General features: G+C 53.9%; 2 protein-coding genes across 2 annotated transcripts; one reads left to right on the top strand and one right to left on the bottom strand.

The window, feature by feature from the left end:
* Window positions 1–2068: 2068 nt before the first annotated feature.
* Window positions 2069–16901, top strand: LOC132072256 (F-box/LRR-repeat protein 6-like). The gene is made up of 5 exons (XM_059470420.1): window positions 2069–2148; window positions 10489–10603; window positions 14057–14209; window positions 14300–14466; window positions 15394–16901. Exons 3-5 carry the CDS (start codon window positions 14059–14061, stop codon window positions 16690–16692), a joined length of 1617 nt encoding a protein of 538 aa, XP_059326403.1. The 5' UTR covers window positions 2069–2148; window positions 10489–10603; window positions 14057–14058; the 3' UTR covers window positions 16693–16901.
* On the bottom strand, window positions 16684–21348 carry LOC132072257 (retinol dehydrogenase 13-like). The gene is made up of 6 exons (XM_059470421.1): window positions 21183–21348; window positions 20444–20683; window positions 18758–18847; window positions 17822–18010; window positions 17190–17296; window positions 16684–17100 (listed from the first exon to the last, which is right to left on the bottom strand). The coding sequence occupies exons 1-6, from the start codon at window positions 21337–21339 to the stop codon at window positions 16912–16914; spliced, it is 972 nt and encodes a 323-aa protein (XP_059326404.1). The 5' UTR covers window positions 21340–21348; the 3' UTR covers window positions 16684–16911.
* Between the last annotated feature and the right edge of the window lie 589 nt (window positions 21349–21937).

Below are 21937 nucleotides of genomic sequence, written 5' to 3'. Positions count from 1 at the left end.
ATAAAGCACAAAGCTTCTTAATATCAAATAACAGAATAAAATAATTAATCAATCTTCTAGAACCATCAAGCCAACACTAATTATTACCCAGCCAAAATAAAAACCAACTTAATTCTGTCCCCTCTCATCCTATCCGGGCTCCACCCCGACCCCACCCTCCTGCTTTTCCTGATTTTCTCCTGATTTTCCCCAATTTTTTCACGATTTTTCCCCTGATTTTTTCACTATTTTTTCCTGATTTTCACCAAATTTTTTCCGATTTTTTCCAGTTTTTTCCCGATTTTTTCATGATTTTTCCCCAATTTCTTTCATGATTTTTTCCAGATTTTTCCTGATTTTACCCCAATTTTTCCTGATTTTTTTCACGATCTTTTAATGCTTTTTCCCTATTTTTTCACTATTTTTTCCCTGATTTTTCCACGATTTTTCCCTGATTTTCCCCATTTTTTTCACTATTTTTTCCACGATTTTTCCCTGATTTTCCCCATTTTTCCCCTAATTTTTTCCAATTTTTTCACTATTTTTTCCCAATTTTTTTCCCTGATTTTCTCCCGATCTTCTTTCCCCGATTTTTTTCTCCGATTTTTTTCCCTGATCTTCCCCCGATTTTTTCCCAATTTTTCCCCCCGATTTTTTTCCAATTTTTCCCCCCGATTTTTCCTTGATTTTTTCCCCAATTTTCTCTGATTTTTTTCACGATTTTTCCCCGATTTTTTCCAATTTTTTCCCCGATTTTTCCCCCGATTATTTCACGATCTTTTCACGATTTTTCCCCCCAATTTTCCCGATTTTCCCTGATTTTTTCACGATTTTTTCCCCCCATTTTCTTTCCCCGATTTTCTTCCCCGATTTTTTCTGGATTTTCTTTCCCCGATTTTTTGCTCCGATTTTCTTTCCCAATTTTCTTCCCCGAGTTTTTTTCCGATTTTTTCCCCCGAATTTTTCCCCGATTTTCCCCTGATTTTTTCCCAATTTTCTTCCCCGATTTTTTCCCCGATTTTCCCCCCAAATTTTTCACTACTTTTTCCCCGATTTTCCCCAACTTTTCCCCGATTTTTTCCCCTGATTTTTTCCCGATTTCCCCCTGTGGAGCTGCACGGGGCGCTCGGACCCACCCGGCGCTGCGGCTGCATCGCGGCACCACCGCAGCCCCCGCACCCTCCTGCTCCTCCTCCTCCTCCTGCTGCTCCTCCTCTTCCTCCTCCTGCTCCTTCCTCCTCCTCCTCCTGCTCCTCCTCCTCCTCCTCCTGCTGCTCCCTCCTTCCTCCTCCTGCTCCTTCCTCCTCCTCCTCCTGCTCCTTCCTCCTCCTCCTCCTGCTCCTCCTCCTCCTCCTCCTGCTGCTCCCTCCTTCCTCCTCCTGCTCCTTCCTCCTCCTCCTCCTGCTCCTTCCTCCTCCTCCTCCTGCTGCTCCTCCTCCTCCTCCTCCTGCTCCCTCCTTCCTCCTCCTGCTCCTTCTCCTCCTCCTGCTCCTCCTCCTCCTCCTGCTCCTTCCTCCTCCTGCTCCTTCCTCCTCCTCCTCCTCCTGCTCCTTCTCCTCCTCCTCCTGCTCCTTCTCCTTCTCCTCCTCCTCTTCCTCCTCCTCCTGCTCCTTCCTCCTCCTCCTGCTCGTCCTCCTCCTCCTCCTCCTTCTCCTCCACCTTCCTCCTGCTCCTTCTCCTCCTCCACCTTCCTCCTCCTCCTGCTCGCCCCCCTCCTCCTGCTCCTTCCTCCTGCTCCTCCTCCTCCTCCACCTTCCTCCTGCTCCTCCTCCTCCTCCTCCCTCCTGCTCCTTCCTCCTCCTCCTCCACCTTCCTCCTGCTCGTCCTCCTCCTCCTCTTCCTCCTCCTCCTGCTCCTCCACCTTCCTCCTGCTCCTTTTCCTTCTCCTCCTCCCTCCTCCTCCTCCTCCTCCTTCCTCCTGCTCCTTCCTCCTCCCTCTCCTGCTCCTCCTCCTCCTCCTGCTCCTTCCTCCTCCTCCTCCTCCTCCTCCTCCTGCTTGTCCTCCTCTTCCTCCTCCTTCTCGTCCTCCTCCTGCTCCTCCTCCACCTTCCTCCTGCTCCTTCTCCTCCTCCTCCTCTTCCTCCTCCTTCCTCCTCCTGCTTATCCTCCTCTTCCTCCTCCTCCCGGGATCGCTGCTCGGCCGCGCAGGCAGGCCCGGAGCCGCCGGAGGTCAGTGGGAATCTCTCACCGGGATGAGCGGCTTTAGCAGCTCGGGGATTCTCGGGACTTTTTGGGGTGGTGGGAGCAGAAATTTCGGGCTTTGCAGCATCTCAAAGCCTCGGGTGTTGCTCAGAGCAAATCCGAGATTTCAACTCCATTCCCTGGTTCTTTAAGGGATTTCTGAGCTGGCTCTGCACTCCAGGGAGGGGAATGAGGGCAGGGAGGGGGGGAAAGCAGGGTGGGAGGCATTCCATAACCCATGGACCCAAATCCATCAAAACTTCAATCCATCAAAACCCCAATCCATCAAAAAAACCCCAATCCATGAAAAAACCCAAATCCATCAAAATTCCAATCCATCAAAAAAACCCCAATCCATCAAAACTTCAATCCATCAAAACCCCAATCCATCAAAACTTCAATTCATCAAAATCCCAATCCATCAAAAAAACCCAAATCCATCAAAATTCCAATCCATCAAAAAAACCCAAATCCATCAAAATTCCAATCCATCAAAAAACCCCCAATCCATCAAAATCCCAATCCATCAAAAAACCCAAATCCGTCAAAATTCCAATCCATCAAAAAACCCCCAATCCATCAAAATCCCAATCCATCAAAAAACCCAAATCCGTCAAAATTCCAATCCATCAAAACCCCAATCCATGAAAAAACCCAAATCCAGCAAAATTCCAATCCATCAAAAAAACCCCATTCCATCAAAACTTCAATCCATCAAAACCCCAATCCACGAAAAAACCCAAATCCATCAAAATTCCAATCCATCAAAACCCCAATCCACGAAAAAACCCAAATCCATCAAAACCCCAATCCATCAAAAAACCCCCAATCCATCAAAACTTCAATCCATCAAAATCCCAATGCATCAAAACCGTGTTCCCTCAAAAAAAAGAAAAAAAAACCCTGCAAAAAACCCCAATCCATCAAAACTTCAATTCATCAAAACCCAATTCCCTCAAAAAAAAAAAAAAAAAAAAACCCAAGACATCAAAACCTCAATTCATTAAAAAGCCCCATTCCCTTAAAAAACCCCAATGCATCAAAATCCCAGTCCATGAAAAAACCCCAATCCATCAAAACCCCAATCCATGAAAAAACCCAAATCCATCAAAATTCCAATCCATCAAAATCCCAATCCATCAAAAAAACCCAAATCCATCAAAATTCCAATCCATCAAAACCCCAAACCCCAATCCACCAAAAAGTCCCAATGCATCAAAACCCCAATCCATCAAAATCCCGATCCCTCAAAAAAATCCCAATCCCTCCAAAAAACCTCAATCTCTCAAAAAACCCCAATTCCTCCTAAAAATCCCATTCTATCAAAACCCCAATCCCTCAAAAAACCCCCATTCTATCAAAACCCCATTTCCTCAAAAACCATCAATCCATCAAAACCCCATTCCCTCCCAAAAAAACCCAATCCATCAAAATCCCATTTCCTCAAAAAAAATCCCATTCATGAAAACCCCAATCCCTCCAAAAAAAAAACATTTCCTAAAAAAACAATCCTCAAAAACCCCAATCCCTTAAAAAAAACCTCAATCCCTCCAAAAAACCCCAAAAAACTCTGATCCCTCAAAAAAAACCCCACTTCCAGCCAAAAAACCCCAATCCTCCAAAAAACCCCAATCCCTCCTAAAAAACCCAATACATCAAAACCCCATTCCCTCCTAAAAACCCCATTATTTCAAAACCCCATTTCCTCAAAAACCCCAATCTATCAAAACCCCATTTCCTAAAAAAAAACCCATTTCCCCAAAAAAAACCCAATCCCTGCAAAAAAAACCCAATCCCTCAAAAAAACCCCATTCTATCAAAACCCCATTTCCTCAAAAACCCCAATCTATCAAAACCCCATTTCCTAAAAAAAACCCCAATCCCTCCAAAAAACCCCAATACATCAAAATCCCAATCCCTCCTAAAACCCCCATTATTTCAAAACCCCATTCCCTGCAAAAAACCCCATTCATAAAACCCCAAATCCCTGCCCAAAATCCCATTCTATCAAAACCCCATTTCCTCAAAGAAATCTATTTCCTCAAAAACCCCAATCCCTGCAAAAAATCCCAATTCCTGAAAAACCCCATTCCCTCAAAAAAGCCCGTTTGTGAAACCCCAATCCCTCCAAAAAAAACATTTCATCCAAAAACCCCATTCTACCAAAACCCTATTTCCTCAAAAAACCTCATTCTACCAAAACCCCAATCCCTGCAAAAAATCCCAATCCATCAAAACCCCATTCCCTCAAAAAAAACCCAAACTATCAAAACCCCAATCCCTGCAAAAAATCCCAATCCATCAAAAAAAACCCATTCCATGAAAACCCAAATCCATCAAATCCCTCTAAAAAACCCCATTTCCTCAAAAACCCAATCCTTCAAAAAACCCCATTTCCTCAAAAACCCCATTCTATCAAAACCCCAATCCCTCAAAAAACCCCATTTCCTCAAAAAAAAAACCCCAAATCCCTCAAAAAACCCCATTCTATCAAAACCCCATTTCCTCAAAAAACCCCCAATCCCTGCAAAAAAACCCCAATCCCTCAAAAAAAAACCAATTCCATCAAAACCCAAATCCATCCAAACCCCAATCCACAAAAACCCCATTTCCTCCAAAAAACCCCATTCTATCAAAACCCCATTTCCTCAAAAAACCTCCAATCCCTGCAAAAAAAACCCAATCCCTCAAAAAAAACCCCATTCATAAAACCCCCAATCCCTCAAAAAAAAAAAAAACAATTCCATCAAAACTCAAATCCATCGAAACCCCAATCCATAAAAACCCCAATTCCTCCAAAAAACCCCATTCTATCCAAACCCCATTTCCTCAAAAAACCTCAATCCATAAAAACCCCAATTCCTCTAAAACCCCCATTCTATCAAAACCCCATTTCCTCCAAAAAACCCCAATCCATCAAAAAACCCCCATTCTATCAAAACCCCAATCTCTGCAAAAAAAAAAAAACATTTCTTCCAAAAACTTCAATCCCTCAAAACCCCAATCCATAAAAACCCCATTCATAAAACCCCAATCCCTCCTTAAAACCCCATTCTACCAAAACCCCATTTCCTCAAAAACCCTAATCCTTCCAAAAAACCCCATTCTTAAAATCCCATTCCCTGCAAAAAAAACCCCAATCCCTCAAAAAACCTCCAATTCATAAAACCTCCAATCCCTCAAAAAAAAAACAAAACAATTCCATCAAAACCCCAATCCATAAAAACCCCATTCATAAAACCCCAATCCCTCAAAAAACCCCATTCTATCAAAACCCTGTTTCCTCAAAAAAACCCCAATCCCTGCAAAAAAACCCCAATCCCTCAAAAAAAAACCCCATTCATAAAACCCCCAATCCCTCAAAAAAAAAAAACAATTCCATCAAAACCCAAATCCATCCAAACCCCAATCCATAAAAACCCCAATTCCTCCTAAAAACCCCATTCTATCCAAACCCCATTTCCTCAAAAACCCCATTCTATCAAAACCCCAATCCCTGCAAAAAAAAACATTTCTTCCAAAAACTTCAATCCATCAAAACCCCAATCCATAAAAACCCCATTCATAAAACCCCAATCCCTCCTAAAAACCCTATTTCCTCAAAAACCCCATTTCCTCAAAAAATACCTAATCCATCAAAACCCCAATCCCTCAAAAAACCCCATTCTATCAAAACCCCGTTTCCTCAAAAAACCCCAATCCCTGCAAAAAAACCCCATTCATAAAACCCCCAATCCCTCAAAAAAACCCCATTCCATCAAAACCCAAATCCATCCAAACCCCAATCCATAAAAACCCCATTTCCTCCAAAAAACCCCATTCTACCAAAACCCCATTTCCTCAAAAAAACCCCATTCTATCAAAACCCCATTTCCTCAAAAAACCCCCATTCTATCAAAACCCCAATCTCTGCAAAAAAAAAAAAAACATTTCTTCCAAAAACTTCAATCCCTCAAAACCCCAATCCATAAAAACCCCATTCATAAAACCCCAATCCCTCCTTAAAACCCCATTCTATCAAAACCCCATTTCCTCAAAAACCCTAATCCTTCCAAAAAACCCCATTCTTAAAATCCCATTCCCTGCAAAAAAAACCCCAATCCCTCAAAAAAATCCCGTTCTACCAAAACCCCATTCCTTCCTAAAAAACCTCAATCCCTCCAAAAAAACCCCAATCCATCAAAAAACCCCAAATTCATCAAAACCCCAATCCCTCCTAAAAATCCCATTCTATCAAAACCCCAATCCCAGGAAAAAAATCCCAATCCCTCAAAAACCCCCAATCCATCAAAACCTCAATCCAGCCAAAAAACCCCAATTCATCAAAACCCCATTTCCTCCAAAAAACCCCATTCCTTCAAAACCCCAATTCCTCAAAAAACCCCAATCCAGCCAAAAAACCCCAATCCCTCGAAGCCCCAAACTATCCAAACCCCATTCCCTCCTAAAAACCCCATTATTTCAAAACCCCATTTCCTCCAAAAAAACCCCAATCAATCAAAACCCCAATCCCTCCAAAAAAACCCCAATACATCAAAACCCCATTCCCTCAAAAACCCCCAATCCTTTAAAACCCCATTTCCTAAAAAAAACCCCTAATCCCTCCAAAAAACCCCAATCCATCAAAAAACCCCAATCCACCAAAACCCCATTTCCTAAAAAACCCCAATCCCTCCCAAAAATCCCATTCTATCAAAACCCCATTTCTTCAAAAAACCCCAATCCTTTAAAACCCCATTACTTCTAAAAAAACCCATTATTTCAAAAAAAAACCCCAAATTCTTCAAAAAACCCCAAATCCCTCAAAAAACCCCAAATCCCAGAAAAACAGGGCAGAGCTCTGCACCCCCCAGGCCCTGCAGAACCTCCCTGAAATCCTATAAATCCCATAAATCCCAGAAAATCCCTCATTTCCCCTTGAAATCCCCTAAAATCGTAAATTTTTGTGCTTGATCCCAAAAGCTCCAAGTTTGGGAACGGAGGGAGCAAAAAGAAACCCCAAAATCCCAAAAAAAAACCCCAAAAAATTCCAGGAATTCTTTGGGATTTTTGAAAACCCTACAAGAAAACCCCAAAAATCTCCGGGAAATGGGGTGGGAATTTGGGATTTCTCAGTGGGATTTGGGATTTCTCAATGGGAATTTGGGATTTCTCAATGGGAATTTGGGAATTCCCAGTGGGATTTGGGATTTCTCATTGGGATTTCTCAATGGGAATTTGGGATTTCCTGTGGGGATTTGGGATTTCCCATTGGGATTTGGGATTTCTCAGCGGGAATTGGGATTTCTCAGCAGGATTTGGGATTTCTCAGTGGGATTTGGGATTTCTCAGCGGGATTTGGGATTTCTCCATGGGAATTTGGGATTTCCTGTGGGGATTTGGGATTTGTCAGTGGGAATTTGGGATTTCCCAATGGGAATTTGGGATTTCTCAATGGGAATTTGGGATTTCTCAGAGGGATTTGGGATTTCTCAGTGGGATTTGGGATTTCTCAGCAGGATTTGGGATTTCTCAGCGGGATTTGGGATTTCCCAGTGGGATTTGGGATTTCTCAGCAGGATTTGGGATTTCCCATGTGGGATTTGGGATTTCTCATTGGGAATTTTGGATTTCCCAGCGGGATTTGGGATTTCCCACTGGGATTTGGGATTTGGGATTTGTCAGTGGGATTTGGGATTTGTCAGTGGGATTTGGGATTTCCTGAAGGGATTTGGGATTTCTCAGCGGGATTTGGGATTTCCTGGTGGGATTTGAGATTTCTCATTGGGATTTGGGATTTCCTGAAAGAATTTGAGATTTCCTGAAGGGATTTGGGATTTCTCTGTGGGATTTGGGATTTCTCAGTGGGGATTTGGGATTTCTCAGCGGGATTTGGGATTTCTCAGAGGGATTTGGGATTTCTAAGTGGGATTTGGGATTTCTCAATGGGATTTGGGATTTCTCAATGGGAATTTGGGATTTGTCAGTGGGATTTGGGATTTCTCAGTGGGGATTTGGGATTTCTCAGCGGGATTTGGGATTTCTCAGAGGGATTTGGGATTTCTAAGTGGGATTTGGGATTTCTCAATGGGATTTGGGATTTCTCAATGGGAATTTGGGATTTGTCAGTGGGATTTGGGATTTCTCAATGGGATTTGGGATTTCCCAGTGGGATTTGGGATTTCCCAGTGGGATTTGGGATTTCTCAATGGGAATTTGGGATTTGTCAGTGGGATTTGGGATTTCTCAGCGGGATTTGGGATTTCTCAGCGGGATTTGGGATTTCCTGAAGGGATTTGGGATTTCTCAGCGGGATTTGGGATTTCTCATTGGGATTTGGGATTTCTCATTGGGAATTTTGGATTTCCCAGTGGGATTGGGGATTTCCCAGTGGGATAGGGGATTTCTCAATGGGAATTTGGGATTTCCCATTGGGATTTGGGATTTCCCAGCGGGATTTGGGATTTCCCAGCGGGATTTGGGATTTCCCAGCGGGATTTGGGATTTCCCATTGGGATTTGGGATTTCCTGTGGGAATTTGGGATTTCCTGAAGGGATTTGGGATTTCTCAATGGGATTTGGGATTTCCCAGTGGGATTTGGGATTTCCCAGTGGGATTTGGGATTTCATTATTGAGAATTAATTATTGGGTATTAATTAATGGGAATTGCTTATTGGGAATTAATTAATGGGAATTCATTGTTTATATGGGATTAATGAGGGCGGGTCACACAAAATCCCAAAATCTCCTGGATTTTGAGTGGGAATCTCCCACATTAGCACCCTTAATGAGCTCCCCCTAATTAGCCCGGGTGTTAATTAGCTCCAGGCTGGGTCATTGCCACCTTGTCAATCCCAAACCTAAATCCCATCACTGACCCCTCACACAGAACCCAAACAGCCCTAAATGCCCCAAAAGAGCCCTAAACCCCCCACAAAATCCTTAAATCCCCCCAAAACAGCCCTAAATGCCCCTAAACACCCCTAATTGCCCCCAAAACAGCCCTAAATGCCCCCAAAATGCCCCTAAATAACCCCTAAACAGCCCTAAATGCCCCTGCAGACCCCCACAACCCCAAAATGCCCCTAAAATCCCCTAAATCCTCCCCAAACAGCCCTAAATGCCCTCAAAACACCCCCAAATCCACCCCAAGACCCCTAAATATCCCTGCAGACCCTTCCACAACCTCAAACTACCCCTAGAAACCCCTAAATCCCTTTCAAATGCCCCTAAATCCCCCAAAACATCCCTAAATCACCTCCAAACAGCCCCAAATCCCCCTAAAACCCCTACAGACTTTCCCACAACCCCAAAAAGCCCCAAACAACCCTAAATCCTCCGTAAACGGCTCAACACACCCCTAAATATGCTACAAACAGCCCTAATTGCCCCCAAAACCCTAAATCCCTTTCAAATAGCCCTAAATGCCCCCAAACCGCCCAAAATCCCCACATTTATCCATATAGACCCACCCAGAAACCCTAAATGCCCCTAAAAACATCTAAATCCCCCCAAAACAGCCTTAAATGACTCAACACGCCCCAAAATGCCCCCAAAGACCCCCCCCAAGACACCCTCACACCCCATAAACCGCTCCCAGCCCCTAAATACCCCCAGATCCAACCACACACCCCTAAATCACCCCCATAACCACGTCAGGATCCCCCAAAACCCTTTTAGACCCCATAAACCCCAAATCTCTCGTGCATCCCTCAAGAAACCCCCATAAACCCCGCACAAATCTCTTATGCATCCCTCCGTACACCCCTAAACCTCCTCGAACGCCCCTAAATCCCCTAAAATCCCCTAAAATCCCCTTTACGCACAGGCAGATCCTTTGAACCCCCTCAGAGCCCCCAGTCCCCTCACGGACCCCCTCAGAGCCCTCACAACGAAGGACCCTCGGCCTCGCACCGCCACCGCCGCTCCTCCCTGCCTCTCTCCCGCCTCAAATCCACATCTCCCGCCCCAAATCCGCATCCCCGCCGTTACCCGGGAGCCCCCGAACCCCTCAGGCCTCCCCCGGTACCTCCGGCCCGGCCGCTCCCGGTACCGTCGACCCCGCCCGGTGACAAAGCCCCCGCGGGCTGCCCCGCGCTATGCCTGACTCATCGGGCACCCCCGCCCTGCCTGTATGGCCGCGCTGGGAGTCAGGCAGGGCATTGGGCAGCCCGTGAGGGCAGTAAGGGCGGAAGGTAACAAAGCCCCCGCGGGCTGCCTGCGCTATGCCTGACACATCAGGCCCCCCGCGCCCTGCCTGTATGGCCGCGCTGGGAGTCAGGCAGGGCATTGGGCAGCCCGTGAGGGCAGTAAAGGCGGAAGGGTCTTCACGCTTTGCGCATGCGCAGTGAGCAAAGTGAAGGCAGCGAAAGTGATGGCGGGGCCAGGCCCGGGGAGGAGGATGAGGAGGAAAAGGAGAAGGAGGAGGAAGCAACGCGGCGGGACGGGATCGAGCGGCTCTCGGTGAGTGCTCCCGGGCTGGCGCGGCTCGCCCGCAGCAATGGGGGGTGGCGGGATGTGTTGCCATGGGAACGGCGTGGGTGTTCTTGGGGTTTGGTTGGGGTTGGGTTCTGGTCGCGGTTCTGATTGGGATTTTGGGGTTTGGGGAGGGGAGGGGAGCGGGCAGAGGGGACCCCAAAGTGCGGGGGGGGTCTCAAGGTCAGCGAGGGTCCCCAATGGAAGGGGCCGATGGAAGGAAGGGGGGAATTGCCTCCCTTGGGATTTCCCTGATGGACCCGATCCGGAACCTCCGGGAAGGGTTTGGGCCCGTCCCCGTGATCGCTCCCATCCCGTGTCCCATCCCCGTGTCCCATTCCTGGTGTCCCTTCCCCAATGTCCCATCCCCAGTGTCCTATCCCCGGTTTCCCATCCCGTGTCCCATTCCCTGTGTCCCATCCCGTGTCTCATCCCCACTGTCCCATCCCAATGTCCCCTCCCTGGTGTCTCATTTCTGCTGTCCCCTCCTGGTGTCCCATCCTAATGTCCCATCCCGTGTCCCATCCCCTGTGTCCCATCTCCAATGTCCCATCCTAATATCCCATCCCAATGTCCCCTCCTGGTGTCCCATTCTAATGTCCCATTCCCAATGTCCCATCTCCTGTGTCCCATCCCCGCTGTCCCATCCCTGGTGTCCCATCCCAATGTCCCTTCCCGGTGCCCTATCCCCATGTCCCATTCCCAATGTCCCCTCCTGGTGTCCCATTCCCAATGTCCCATCTCCTGTGTCCCATCCCCACTGTCCCATTCCCGGTGTCCCATTCCCAGTGTCCCATTCCCAATGTCCCATTCCCAGTGTCCCATCCCCAATGTCCCATCCCGTGTCCCATCCCCAATGTCCCATCCCCAGTGTCCCATTCCCAGTGTCCCATCCCCAGTGTCCCATCCCATGTGTCCCATCCCCAGTGTCCCATTCCCAGTGTCCCATCCCCAATGTCCCATCCCCAATGTCCCATCCCCAATGTCCCATCCCGTGTCCCATCCCCAGTGTCCCATTCCCAGTGTCCCATCCCCTGTGTCCCATTCCCAGTGTCCCATTCCCAGTGTCCCATCCCCAATGTCCCATCCCCAATGTCCCATCCCCAATGTCCCATCCCCAGTGTCCCATCCCCAATGTCCCATCCCCAATGTCCCATCCCGTGTCCCATCCCCAGTGTCCCATTCCCAGTGTCCCATCCCCTGTGTCCCATCCCCAATGTCCCATCTCCTTTGTCCCATCCCCAATGTCCCATCCCCAGTGTCCCATCCCCAATGTCCCATTCCCAGTGTCCCATCCCTGGTGTCCCATCCCCAGTGTCCCATCCCCAATGTCCCATTCCCTGTGTCCCATTCCCAGTGTCCCATTCCCAATGTCCCAATCCCAGTGTCCCATTCCTGGTGTCCCATTCCCAATGTCCCATCTCCTGTGTCCCATCCCCACTGTCCCATCCTAATGTCCCCTCATGGCGTCCCATCCCCTGTGTCCCATTCCCAGTGTCCCATTCCCAATGTCCCATTCCCAGTGTCCCATCCCCAGTGTCCCATTCCCAGTGTCCCATCCCCTGTGTCCCATTCCCAATGTCCCATCCCCTGTGTCCCATCCCCTGTGTCCCATTCCCAGTGTCCCATCCCCAGTGTCCCATCCCCAGTGTCCCATCCCCAATGTCCCATTCCCAATGTCCCATCCCGTGTCCCATTCCCAGTGTCCCATCCCCTGTGTCCCATCCCGTGTCCCATCCCCAGTGTCCCATTCCCAGTGTCCCATCCCCAGTGTCCCATCCCCAATGTCCCATTCCCAGTGTCCCATCCCTGGTGTCCCATCCCCAGTGTCCCATCCCCAATGTCCCATCCCCAATGTCCCATCCCCAATGTCCCATCCCGTGTCCCATCCCCAGTGTCCCATTCCCAGTGTCCCATCTCCTTTGTCCCATTCCCAGTGTCCCATCCCCTGTGTCCCATCCCCAATGTCCCATTCCCAGTGTCCCATCCCCAATGTCCCATCTCCTTTGTCCCATCCCCAATGTCCCATCCCCTGTGTCCCATCCCCTGTGTCCCATCCCCTCTGTCCCATTCCCAGTGTCCCATCCCCAGTGTCCCATCTCCTGTGTCCCATCCCCAGTGTCCCACTGCTGCCCATGGCAGTTCCCATTGGACCTTGCCCCGGTGACAGTGACACGGCCCTGCCCCGGTGACAGTGACAGTGACACGGCCCTGCCCTGGTGACAGTGACAGTGACACAGCCCTGCCCTGATTACTCACCGTGTCCCAGAGCTCTCTCCCTGTTCCTCGGCCGCTTCCTGGAGGGGCTTTCCCGATTCCCGGGGGTCTCCTCCTGTCCCACCGGCTCCTTTTCCAGTACCTGAACTTTTTTCCCCATTTCCCATTGTTTTTCCAATTTCCCAGAGCTCTTTTCCCCATTTCCCAGGACTTTTCCCCATTTCCCAGGGCCCTTTCCCCATTTCCCAGAGCTCTTTCCCCATTTCCCAGGGCTCTTTTCCCCATTTCCCAGGGTTTTTCCCCATTTCCCAGGACTTTTCCCCATTTCCCAAGTTTTTTCCCCATTTCCCAGGACTTTTCCCCATTTCCCAGGGCTCTTTCCCCATTTCCCAGGGCTCTTTCCCCATTTCCCAGGATTCTTTTCCCATTTCCTGGAGTTTTCTCCCATTTCCCGGGTTTTCCCCCATTTCCATTTCCTGGGATTCTTTTCCCATTTCCTGGGTTATTTCCCTTATTTTCCAGAGGTTTTTTTTTCCCCATTTCCCAGGGATTTTTCCCCTATTTCCCAGGTTTTTTTCCCATTTCCTGGGTTATTTCCCAGGTTTTTTCCCCATTTCCCAGGGATTTTTCCCCTATTTCCCAGGTTTTTTTCCCATTTCCTGGGTTATTTCCCAGGTTTTTTTCCCCATTTCCCAGGGATTTTTCCCAAATTCCCATCTCTTTTCCCACTTCCCAGGGTTTTTCCCCATTTCCCAGGGCTCTTTTCCCCATTTCCCCATTTTTTTTCCCCCCTGTCCCGGGGATGTCCTGGTGGCACAGTGCCCACAGTGACTGTCCCTGTGCCCACACAGGGATGCCCTAGCGGCGGGCAGTGCCCATGGTGACTGTCCCTGTGCCCACACAGGGATGCCCCAGCGGCGGGCAGTGCCCATGGTGACTGTGCCTGTCTCTGTGCCTTGCAGGGATGCCCCAGCGGCGGGCAGTGCCCACAGTGACTCCCTGTGCCCTGCAGGGATGCCCCAGTGGCGGGCAGTGCCCACAGTGACTCCCTGTGCCCACACAGGGATGCCCCAGCAGCGGGCAGTGCCCACAGTGACTCCCTGTGCCCTGCAGGGATGCCCCAGTGGCGGGCAGTGCCCATGGTGACTGTGCCTGTGCCCACACAGGGATGCCCCAGCGGCGGGCAGTGCCCATGGTGACTGTGCCTGTCCCTGTGCCCTGCAGGGATGCCCCAGCGGCGGGCAGTGCCCACGCTGACCTCGCTGTGCCTGCAGAGCCTGGCCCAGCACATGCAGAGCCTCTGGGCCAAGGACTACAGTGACAATTACCTGGACGAGTACCAGTTCCGCTTCCTCGTGGGGCCCTTCAACGACCTGGGTGAGCTCTGTGGGGTGCCCCGGACCCCTGGGACCCCCGTGGGTGGCAGGGGGTGTCCCCAGGCCCGGCTGACCCCGCTGTGCCCCCCAGCCTGCGGGCTGGTGCAGGAGCTGCTGCGGCTGCTGGGCACGAGCCGGCGGCTGTCGAGGGCGGCGCTGCACCTGCTGCTGCTGCCACACCTGCGCCAGCTCAGCCTCACGGCCTGCCCTGGCCTGGCCAACAATGCCCTGGGGCACCTCGTCGTGCTGCGCTGCCAGGTGGGCACGGGGCGGGGCTGGGAGAGAGGGCAGGGGGATGGGGGTGCCCACCATCCATGGGGTAATGGGGTGACAACACTCTGGGCAGCAGGGCTGTGGGGAAGGGGGAGTCAGACTGGGTGTGACCCCCTCTAGGGGATACAGTGGCACAGGGGTGCCCATCCTTTGTAGGGCTGGGGGTGCCCACCTTCCATGGGGTAAGGGGGATAGAGCTTGGGGTGGGTGCTCACCATCCGTGGGGCAGAAGGTGACAACACTCTGGGAGTGCCATGGTGTGTGGGGCAGGGAGTGAGGCTGGGTGTGACCACTCTCTAAGGGGATGGGAAGGTGGCACAGGGGTTCCCATCCTTTGTAGGGCCGGGGGTGCCCACCTTCCATAGGGCAGGGGGATGGAGCTTGGGGTGGGTGCTCACCATCCCTGGGGCAGGACGTGACAACACTGGGAGTGCCAAGGTGTGTGGGGCAGGGAGGGAGGCCGGGTGTGACCCCTCTAGAGGATGAGAGAGTGGGACAGGAGTGCCCATCCTCTGTAGGGCTGGTGGTGCCCATTTTCCATAGGGCAGGGGAGATAGAGCTTGGGGTGGGTGCTCACCATCCATGGGGCAGGGGGTGACAACACTCTGGGAGTGCCATGGTGTGTGGGGCAGGGGGAGTGAGGTTGGGTGTGACCACTCTCTAAGGGGATGAGAGAGTGGGAAAGGAGTGCCCATTCTTTGTGGGGCTGGGGGTGCCCACCTTCCATGGGATAAGGAGATTAGAGCTTGGGGTGCCCACCATCCATGGGGCTGGGGGTGCCATCATCCATGTGCCAAGGGGCTGGGACAGTGGGAGCACACAGTGCCTGCCCACCCTCTCTGAGTCTCGCAGGGGGTGAGGGTGGCACAGTGCCCCCTGCCCGCCCCTGAGGCTGTCCCCGTGTGCCCGCAGGGTCTGAGGGTGCTGGATGTGGGCGGCTGCGGGCGCCTGTCCCCGGCCGTGCTGGTGGACGTGGCCGAGGGGCTGCCCCGCCTGCGCCGCCTGGGGCTGGCCCACACCCAGGCCAACCTCCAGGTGCTGTCGGCCGTGGGCTCCTGCTGCCGCCACCTGCGGGAGCTCGATGTCAGCGGCTGCAGGAAGGTGACACCGCGCGCCCTGCGCCACCTGGGCTACGACCCCGCCGAGCGGAGCCCGGGCTGCCCCGCGCTCCGTGTGCTGCTGGCCCGCGACCTGGAGCACGCCGGGGACGGCGACGCGGTGGCTGCCGTGGCCTTCCTGCTGCTGGCGCTGCCGTGCCTGGAGGTGCTGGCGCACGGTGCCCTGCAGGATGCCCTGTGCCTGCTGCACTCGGGGCAGCTGGGTGGCACCGAGGACTCCGAGGGATTCCCCTCGCTGGAGGAGCTGGCGCGGAGCCGGGGGGCTGCAGGGGAGGGAGCCCCGCTCACGCTGCCCCTGCGGCAGCTGGAGGAGGTGCAGGAGGACGCCCTGAGCACCGTGCACGCCGTGTGTCCCCAAGCCGAGGAGCTCAGCGCGTGGCTTGGGGACAATCCCGGCTCCTCAGGGCTCCGGGAGTTGCAGGGCTGGCGTTGCCTGTCCCGAGTGACTCTGGGCTGCTCCGGGCGGCACGGCCGGGCGCTGGCAGCGCTGCTGCCCCTGGCACAGAGCCTGGGCACCCGCCTGCGTGCCCTGACCCTGCACGGCTTCACCTGCTGGGACCCTCTGTCGCTGCCCGCCCTCCTCGCCAGCTGCCCCAGCCTGCAGAGCTTCACCGCCGAGCTGGAGGCACCACCAGACCCCCACACCCACCAGGAGCCCCCCGAGGAGGAGGAACCCCCTGCCCCACCACCGCGCTGGGCCACCGACCTGCTGCCCCGGGGGCTGCCCCGGCTCCAGAGCTTCACGCTGAGCCTGGCCGGGCCCGTTCCAGCCTCGCACGGGCCCGTGCTGAGCTCCACGCTGGCCTCGCTGCTCTGCGGGGCCCCCCAGCTGCAAACCCTGCGCCTGCTGGCGCTGCCCTTCCCGCTGGACTCGGTGCTGGAGCCGGCGCTGCCGGGGCTGCGGGAGCTGCGGGAGCTGTCGCTGGCCGGGAGCCGCGTGTGCCCGGGCACCGTGTGGCACCTGCTGGGCACCGAGGGGCCCCTGCGGCGCCTGGAGCTGTCGCGCTGCCCCGACATCCACCGGCGCGACTACGACAGCTTCCTGCACGAGGTGAGGAAGCAGCGCCTGGAGCTGGACATCACCTGGGAGTAGCGACGGGGTTTTTAATAAAAGTGTCACTGTCACAGCTGGACAGCACCGCGTTGTCCCCTCGGCAGCACAGGGGGAGCAGAGCAGCAGTGTCCCTGTGCTCCCATTGAGGGGTGACATCCCGGTGGTTCAGTCCTGCTCTGTGAGCCCTGTCAGCCGCTCCGATGCCTCCCCGAGCTTCCATGTCCCCATTCCCGCGCTGAGAGGTGACATCCCGGTGGCTCAGCCCTGCTCTGTGAGCCCTGTCAGCCGCTCTGATGCCTCCCAGAGCTTCCGAGCCAGCGCAGCATCGCGGGCCAGCTCCGAGGGCAGCGCCAGCCGGCAGCTGCTGTCGAAATATTTCCCGCTGATGCCCTCGGCTTCCTCCGAGATGGAGCAGAAAATGGTGCTGGCAGCGCCCTGCTGGGGTGACTGTGGGGAAATGGGGGTGAGGAGGGGGCTGGCACCACCCTGCCACCCACCCTGCTGCCCCCGGGATGGGCAGGACCGGCCCCACTCACCTTCATGAAGGGCCGGAGGAGGGCGAAGAGCACCCGCACGGGCCGGCTGAAGTGGCGCATGATGCTGGTGCTCACCACGCCCGGGCTCAGCGCATTGGCCGTCACCCCTGCCAGGTCACACCATCAGCAGGGTGGCACCTCAGGGACCCCAAATCCCACCATACCCAGGCTCAGCGCGTTGGCTGTCACCCCTGCCAGGTCACACTGTCAGCAGGATGGCACCCCAGTGCCCCAAACCCACCACACCTGAGCTCAGTGCGTTGGCTGTCACCCCTGCCAGGCCACACCGTCAGCAGGGTGGGCACCCCAGTGCCCCAAACCCACTATGCCCGGGCTCAGCACATTGGCTGTCACCCCTGCCAGGTCACACCGTCAGCAGGGTGGCACTGCAGGGACCCCAATCCCACCACACCTGAGCTCAGCGCATTGGCTGTCACCCCTGCCAGGCCACACCATCAGCAGGGTGGCACCCCAGAGACCCCAAATCCCTCAGGAAGCAACGGGAGCAGCCCCCAGCCTGAACTCCCATCCTTGGGGCATCCCAGCGAGTCTCTCAGACTCCCCAGCTCTGCCGGCAGCCCCTGAGATCTGGCACAGGGAGTTGGCACAGGGTGGCACGGCCCAGCACCCACCTGTGCCCTGCAGGCGCCGTGCCAGCTCGGCGGTGAAGAGCACGTTCATCAGCTTGGTGCTGTTGTAGGCGGCGTCGTGCCCGCCCGGGCGCCGCTGCCCCGTCAGGTACCCGCTGTCGGCCGTGCCCGCGCTGTGCCGGAACGACGACACGTTCACCACCCGGGCGGGCGCCGAGGCCTTCAGCAGCTCTGTGCCAAGCAGGGGTTGGTGTTGCGGTGCCATGCCGTGGTTTGCATCAATACCCCTGATAATCCCCTGCCAGGTGTGCCAGTCTCCTCTCCTGACCCCTCCCAGCACTGTCTGTCAATCCTGGCATTCCAGAAGAGAATTGGCAGAATTCAAAAGATGCCTCCACCCCTGGGGGGCATTGGGCCATCCAGGTGTCCTTTGTCCTTTGAGACCTCCTCCTGTGTACCTGGTTGGTGGCTCCTACCCTTTCCCTCCTCCTCTCCCTCGGGTAAAAGAGCAGCCACGTGTTTTGGGGAGTTCTGTTGGAGGAGTTGTTGGATTCAGAGGCCTGAGGGCCACAATAAAGCTCTGGATCCAAACCCTCCATCAGAACAGACTCCTTTCCTTCACCATCGCCTTAAAGCTTCTCTGGCAGAGGGAAACCTGAGGAGCAGATCCTCTATGAGAGGAAGCTCCATCCCACCACCACCAGAGCCCTGGCATGCCTGGACTTCTCTCCACATGCCCAGCTCCAACATCCAGCCGGCCAAAAGTATCTCTGGGGTGAAACACCACACATCCAGCCGGCCAAAAGTGGCTCTGGGGTGAAACACCACAGTGCCGCTATTTGGTTCGTGCCAGACGATCCAAGGCACATCCCTCCAGCTATATTGGTAATTATACCAATAATGACCAATTATTAATTGGTAATTATACCAATGTGGAGTCCCCAGAGCCCCCCTGACTGCCCCAAGCCCTGCACTCACCCACGAGCAGGTTGGTGAGCAGGAAGTGGCCCAGGTAGTTGGTGGCGAAGGTTTGCTCCAGTCCTTCCGACGTGATGGTGAAGGGCAGCCCTGAAAGGAGGGTGGGTGAGGAAACCCAGGGCATTGGGAATATTTCTGTGTCTGCTCTGGGGTGACCTGATCCCCAGGGCAGCACTGACTCTGATCCTCATTCATGGAGAAAGTTTCCTAGACTCCAGAATAGACTGGAATCCACAAAAGTGTGAAATAGATTATAGAGAGCAGTGTAGGTGTATCACTGGGTGAGAAATTTGGGGTTTGGGATTTTTAGTGTGTTGTGGATGGCAGCAAGATGGAGGGCACAGGGTGTCATCCTGGGTTTCTTCTTCATGCTGCTTCTTCCTCCTTCTTCTTCTTGGGTTTGGGTGACATTTTGTAATTGGGCAGAAAAGTCCATGTTGGGATCAGTTATTGGGTTAAAAGGGAAAATAATCCAGGTGTCAGCTCTTAATTGGATAATTTAGTCTTAAAGGACCTTATAACAGGAGATTGTTGGCCATGTTGTGCCTTCTAATGAAAAACTGCCCAATTCACAGTAGTGAGATTGTTTTACTGATAAGAAATAATAAACACCTGAGTCTGAACACAGAAACACAGATTGATGAGGCTGGGAGAGACCTCTCAGATCATCCAGTCCAACCCATGCCCTCACACCTCACCCAGACTACAGCACCAAGTGCCATGGCCAGGCTTTTTTTAAACACATCCAGAGATGGTGATTCCACCACCTTCCTGGGAAAAGCATTCCAGTGCTTTATTATTCTTTTGGTGAAAAATTTCTTCCTAATATCCAACCTATCCCTTCCCTGATGTAGCTGGAGGCTGTGTCCTCTGGTTCTGTCAGAGACCGACCCCAGCTGTCCAAACCTCCCTTCAGGAAGGTGTAGAGAGCAATAAGGGCACCTCTGAGCCTCCTCTTTTCCAGGCTGAACAGCCCCAGTTCCTTCAAATGTTCCTCACAGGGTTTGTGTTCCAATCCCCTCACCAGCCTTGTGTTTGAGCATCTCAAACTGAGGGGACAAAACTGGACACAGCACTCAAGGTGTGCCCTCACCAGTGCCCAGGACAAGGGTAGAATGACCTCCCTGCTCCTGCTGGGCACACAATTCCTCATGGGCAGAATGAGCTCCCTGGTCCTGCTGGCCACACAATTCCTCATGGGCAGAATGAGCTCCCTGGTCCTGCTGGCCACACAATTCCTCATGGGCAGAATGAGCTCCCTGGTCCTGGTGGCCCCACCATTCCTGACCCAGCCCAGGAGCCATTTGCCTTCTTGGCCCCCAGGGCACATTTCTGGCTCATGTTCAACCAGCTGTGGACCAGCACCCCCAGGTCCCTTTCTGCCTGAACACCGTCCCCAGTTTGTAACACTGTAGGGGATTTTTGTGCCCAAAATGTAGAAGTCTTGCTCAGACTCATTAAACTCCATGCTGCTGCACTCTGCCCATCCATCCAAACCATCCGAGTCTCTGCAGAGCCCTCCTTCCTTCCAACAGGTCAACACCAGCTCCCAGCTTAGAATTACCGTCTGAAACGCCTTCAATGCAGACAGACAAACGGACAGCTGGTGCCCCCATAGTGGGGAAGCGCTGTGGGCATCGGGACGGGCTCTGCACCCCTGGAGGGTTTTGCCCGGTTTGCACCTACCGGTGACTCCGGCGTTGTTGACCAGCACGTCCAGGCGCGGCTCCTCCCGCAGCACGGCGGCGGCGAAGGCTCGCACCGAGGCCATGCAGCCGGTGTCCAGCAGCCTCAGCAGCACCGCCGGGTTCCCGGTGGCCGCCCGGATCTCCCGCACGGCCTCCTGGCCCCGCTCCGGGCTCCGGCACGCCAGGATGGTGCGGGCATTGCGGCGGGCCAGCTCCATGGCCACGCACTTGCCGATGCCTGCGGGACATGGGGAGGGTGTGGGGGATGCCAGCCAGGTCCCGCTGGTCCTTTGGGGTCGGTGTCCCCGGGTTTGGGCAGCCCCTGGCACAGCCAAAACCTCCCAGCAGGGAATGGAGGGCGCTGGGGAGGGGATGGAGCCCAGCTCGTGTGGGGTCACTCTGTCCCTAAATGTGTGTGGACATCCCAACCCCAGCCTGGGGGTCCCAGCATCTCCAGCAGCGGAACAGAGGTGGGAGCAGTGACCCCACCCCTGGTGTGACATGGTGGCCGTGGTGGCCTTGTCCGTCAGTCATTGACGGTCCCGAGTTAAGGAAGGTGAGCAGGGGGCACCAGGAGCACACTGTGAGTGCCCAGGGGTGGCCACCAGCTTCTTCTGCAGCCAAAGCAGGGACTGGGGTCCTGGGCTGGCCAAGGGACACCCATGTCCCCTGCAGGTCACCCCGCAGCCATCACGCCGCCTCCCACACGCGTGTCCCCGCCGTCCCTCCCTGCTCACCGCTGTTGGCTCCGGTGACAATCACTGTTTTGCCCGTCAGGTCGGCGGGACACTTGCGGGGGTCCCAGGGGCTCCTGCGGGTGGCCCGGAGCAGCAGGGCCAGCAGCAGGAGCGGCAGGAGCCACCACGGGGGGCTCAGAGCCCCCAGCAGCTCCATGGCCGGGAGCGGGGTGGCGCTGGGGACAGAGGTCACAGCGGGACCTTTGCCCGGCCGGTGGCACGGCACGGCACGGCACGGCACGGCACGGGTCTCTCTGCTCCGGGAGGGAGCCGAGAGGGGACAGCAGAGTGGCTGGAGCAGGCAGGAGGGTGAGACACGTGTCCCCCGTGCCACCCCACTGTCCCCTGGGCCACCCTGTCAGGAAATTACACCTCATTTATTCCTTTTAACAACCTGTGGTGCTGTAAAGACACCTGGGCTTTGTTTTCCTCCACCAACAGTTTCTGCCAGGCTGGACCCGACACGTTCCTACGGTGCTGAGTAACACGGGAGGAATGTTCCTCTGTCGTGTTGAGTAACGCGGGAGGAATTGTACCAGCGCAAAAATGGGGTCACGAATAGGATGGGTGATTTGGGGGTTCCCTGTTATGTAGGGCCGCCAGATTGAACCCTCAATGAGCGCTCACTTAAGCGGTGAACGCGCTCTGGCGCTAATTAGGAACTGAAAGCCACGCCCACATAATTATCTCTGCTAATGAGGAGCCGAAATCCGCGCCTGAGGCCTCGCCTGGTGCCGAACAGGAATAGCAAACCC

This window comes from Ammospiza nelsoni, chromosome 4 (assembly GCF_027579445.1).
Source record: "Ammospiza nelsoni isolate bAmmNel1 chromosome 4, bAmmNel1.pri, whole genome shotgun sequence".
NCBI classification, from domain to species: domain Eukaryota; kingdom Metazoa; phylum Chordata; class Aves; order Passeriformes; family Passerellidae; genus Ammospiza; species Ammospiza nelsoni.
Note: the sequence above shows the minus strand (reverse complement) of the source record. Positions and strands in the feature narration are given on the sequence as shown.